This window comes from Otolemur garnettii, unplaced genomic scaffold, assembly GCF_000181295.1.
Source record: "Otolemur garnettii isolate 467f Iridium unplaced genomic scaffold, OtoGar3 scaffold00009, whole genome shotgun sequence".
Lineage (NCBI taxonomy): Eukaryota > Metazoa > Chordata > Mammalia > Primates > Galagidae > Otolemur > Otolemur garnettii.
This window is the reverse complement of record NW_003852404.1, coordinates 1,073,591-1,077,247: the sequence shown is the minus strand read 5'-3', so window position 1 is coordinate 1,077,247 and position 3,657 is coordinate 1,073,591. Positions and strand designations below refer to the sequence as shown.

Sequence of the window (3,657 nt, the reverse complement as noted above, 5' to 3'; positions counted from 1 at the left end):
ACAACGACAACTACTACGACAACAAAAAATAATATGCGGGCATTGTGGCAGGTGCCTGTAGTCCCAGCTGAGGCTTGGGAGGCTGAGGCAAGAGAATCGCTTAAGCCCAAGAGTTTGAAGTTGCTGTGATGCCACGGCACTCTACCGAGGGTGACATAGTGAGTCTCTGTCTCAAAAAAAAAGAGAAAGAAAAGAAAAGAAAGAAAGAAAACGGTCTGATTATCTGTAAAGTCTTTCCAATCTGAACACTCTAATACACGTTCTGCTGTTTTTCCCAATTCTAATATAGAACTCTACAGACAAAATAATGATACAGAAAGCTTTTCTGGGCAAATGAGTGTCTGGGGAGTAGGATATTGGCCCTGAGAAACAAGTAAACTGGACTAGTGTTCAACCACATAATGCTAGCAAAAGCCTGAAAGCCTTGGTACTTAACATCTCAGACTAGATCAAAGAGACAATTCACTTTCAGCTACAATTTCATTACGTAGAAAATCACTGTTCTTCAGACAGCAAATTCACACTATACTCTTATGTCTTTTAAAGTGATTTTTACCTCTTAGTGAAGAAGAGATAAATAGAATTTTTAGAAAGAAAAAAGGAGATGCATTCAAGGTTACTAGAATGAATCAGTGATCCAACTATATGTGCTCCCAAAATAACTAGCTTTGCACCAGGATGGCAGGATAAACAAACAAAAGAATCATAAGCTTACATATAAGGAGATACGTTTAAAATTACAGATACCAAAAAAGGAAAAAGAACTTTATACATATAGTATTTCCTTAGAAGAACCTTTTTTGAAATGTACAGTTATAAGAAAAAAAATGCAGGGGAAAAAAAGAACTTAAAATTGGCATTGTTACATCAATAGATTCTGTTTAATTTTTTAATAATTATAGTATTTCTAAAGCTTTCCACAAAAGGGCATTATAGTTCTTCAATTTATTACAAACATATCTTCTAAAACAAAAAGTCAGCACTAAAAAAAAAGTCAGCACTATACCATAAACCACAATAATATTATTTTTGTGATTTAAATAACATGTTCCATTATTTAAATAAAAAGAGAATCGTATTTCAATCCAACAGACTTTTTTCTCTTCATATCTATACCCAATGGTGATATTTATAGGTTAATTTCTAAACAAATTTTTAAAAACTGACGAAAGCTATGTTTTACTCAGGAATACCATTTTCACATAACATACAGGTTGTTTAACAGCAGGTACAAATTTGCCAAGCTTCAGATGGCAAAAATGCTAAGTTGTAAGTTTAGTATTGTCCAGCTAGTTGGTTCCTCCTTGCCCTGCAGACTTTGGCAGCACATACTGTTGAGAGACCACCTTGTTGCCACCACTTCTCTTTTCATTATCAAATCCACTGCAGTAGAACATTCATGTCCTTAAGATGCAAGACCTAGCAAAAAGCCTCCCACAAATCCACTGGATATCACGATGTTCTGTTTGATAAATTCTGTGGCCTGAAACAGATTTTAAACAAAATACTTTTAATTATGCTACAACATGGATGAACCTTGAAATACTATCCAAAATGAAGTAAGGCAAAAAAGGTCAAATGTATCATCCCAGTTATATGAATGATCAAATTCACAAAGTTAAAAATTAGAATAGAGATTACTAAAAAAAAACCAGAGAGAAAGAGAGATTACTAAGGACCAGGAAGAGGAGAAAATTGTGGGAATTACCATTTTTAAGAGGCACAGAGTTTGGGATGATGAAAGTTCTGGAAATGGATAGGGGGAATGATGGCACAAAAGTGTGACTATACTTGATGCCACTGAATTGTACTCAAAAATGGTTAAAATCAGGTGGCACCTGTGGCTCAAAGGAGTAGGGCGCTGGCCCCATATACTGGAGATGCTGGGTTCAAACCCAGCCCTGGCCAAAAAAAAAGAAAAAAGAAAAAAGGTTAAAATCATAAATTTTGTTAAATATAATCTTATCACAATAAAAATCATGCAATTTTTTAAAGAACCCTTAATTATTGAATCTAAGCTAAGTAACAATTTTAGCCATTTTCTTCAATTCAATAAATGCTCAGCAAAAATCCTTGTGTACCCACTACTGCAGGTGTCGAAACACCATACAGGATCTCAGAAATGTCCATTATAAACTGAAGGAATAGCTCTGTGCCTGTAGCACAGTGGTTACAGCGTCAGCCACATATACCAAGGGTGGCAGGTTTGAACCTGGCCAGGGCCAGCTAAACAACAATGACAACTGCAACAAAAAATAGTGTGGTGGGAGCCTGTAGTCCCAGCTACTTGGGAGGCTGAGGCAAGAGAATCACTTTAGCCCAAGAGTTTGAGGTTAGGTGGCACCCATACCTCAGTGGGTAGGGCACAGGCCACATACACCTAGGCTGGAGGGTTCAAACCCGGCCCAGGTCAGGTAAACAACAATGACAACTGCAACAACAACAACAAAAATCGCCAGGCATTGTGGTGGGTGCCTGTAGTCCCAGTTACTTGGGAGGCTGAGGCAGGAGAATCGCTTAAGCCCAAGAGTTTGAGGTTGCTGTGAGCTGTGACTTCACCTCACTCTACGAAAGGTGACATAATGAGACTCTGTCTCAAAAAAATAAAAAAAAATAGTTTTAGGTTGCTATGAGCTGTGACACCACAGCATTCTACCAAGGGTGACATAGTGAGACTTTGTCTCAATAAACAAATAGGCTCGGCACCTGTGGCTCAAGTGGCTAAGGCGCCAACCACATACACCTGAGCTGGCAGGTTCGAATCCAGCCTGGGTCTGCCAAACAACAATGATGCTGCAACCAAAAAATAGCCAGGTATTGTGGTGGGCGCTTGTAGTCCCAGCTACTTGGGAGGTGGAGGCAGGAGACTCACTTGAGCCCAGAAATTGTAGGTTGCTGTGAGCTGTGATGCCATGGCACTCTACCCAGGGGGACAGCTTAAGTCTCTGTCTCAAAAAAAGAGAATTACTTAAGCCCAAAAGTTTGAGGTTGCTGTGAGCTGTGATGCCACAGCTCTCTACCAAGGGGGACATAGTAAGATTGTCTCAAAAAAAAAAAAAATTTTACTATACCTATATGTACTACACATGAACTCATTTATAAAAGCAGTAAAAGCTGGGCTTGGTGCCTGTAGCTCAAGTGGCTAGGGTGTCAGCCACATACACAGGAGCTGGAGGGTTCGAATCCAGCCTGGGCCTGCCAAACAACAATGACAACCCCAACCAAAAAATAGCCTGGCATTATGGAGGGCGCCTATAGTCCTAGCTACCTGGGAGGCTAAAGCAAGAGAATCCTTTAAGCCCAAGAATCTGAGGTTGCTGTGAGCTGTGGGCTGTGAGCTGTGATGCCACAGCACTCTACCAAGGGTAACAGCTTGAAACTCTGTCTCAAAAAAAAAAGAGGGGAGGAGTAGTGCCTGTGGCTCAGTGAGTAGGGCGTCAGACCCATATACCAAGAGTGGCGGGTTCAAACCCGGCCCTGGCCAAACTGCAACCAAAAAATAGCTGGGTGTTATGGCAGGCACCTGTAGTCCCAGCTACTCAGGAGGCTGAGGCAAGAGAACAGCTTAAGCCCAGAGTTGGAGGTTGCTGTGAGCTGTGTGATGCCATGGCACTCTACCAAGGACAACAAAGTGAGACTCTGTCTCTACAAAAAAAA

The 3,657-nt window shown here is 40.5% G+C and overlaps 1 protein-coding gene across 1 annotated transcript in view; it reads right to left on the bottom strand.

Annotated features, from left to right (window-relative positions):
* Window positions 1–1,080: 1,080 nt before the first annotated feature.
* The window catches only part of FUNDC1 (FUN14 domain containing 1), a 21,305-nt gene continuing 18,728 nt past the window's right edge, over window positions 1,081–3,657 (bottom strand). Inside the window, exon 4 of the mRNA XM_003783961.3 lies at window positions 1,081–1,483. Coding sequence (XP_003784009.1) covers window positions 1,406–1,483 — 78 coding nt within the window. The 3' untranslated portion in view covers window positions 1,081–1,405. The remainder of the gene's footprint in view (window positions 1,484–3,657) is intronic.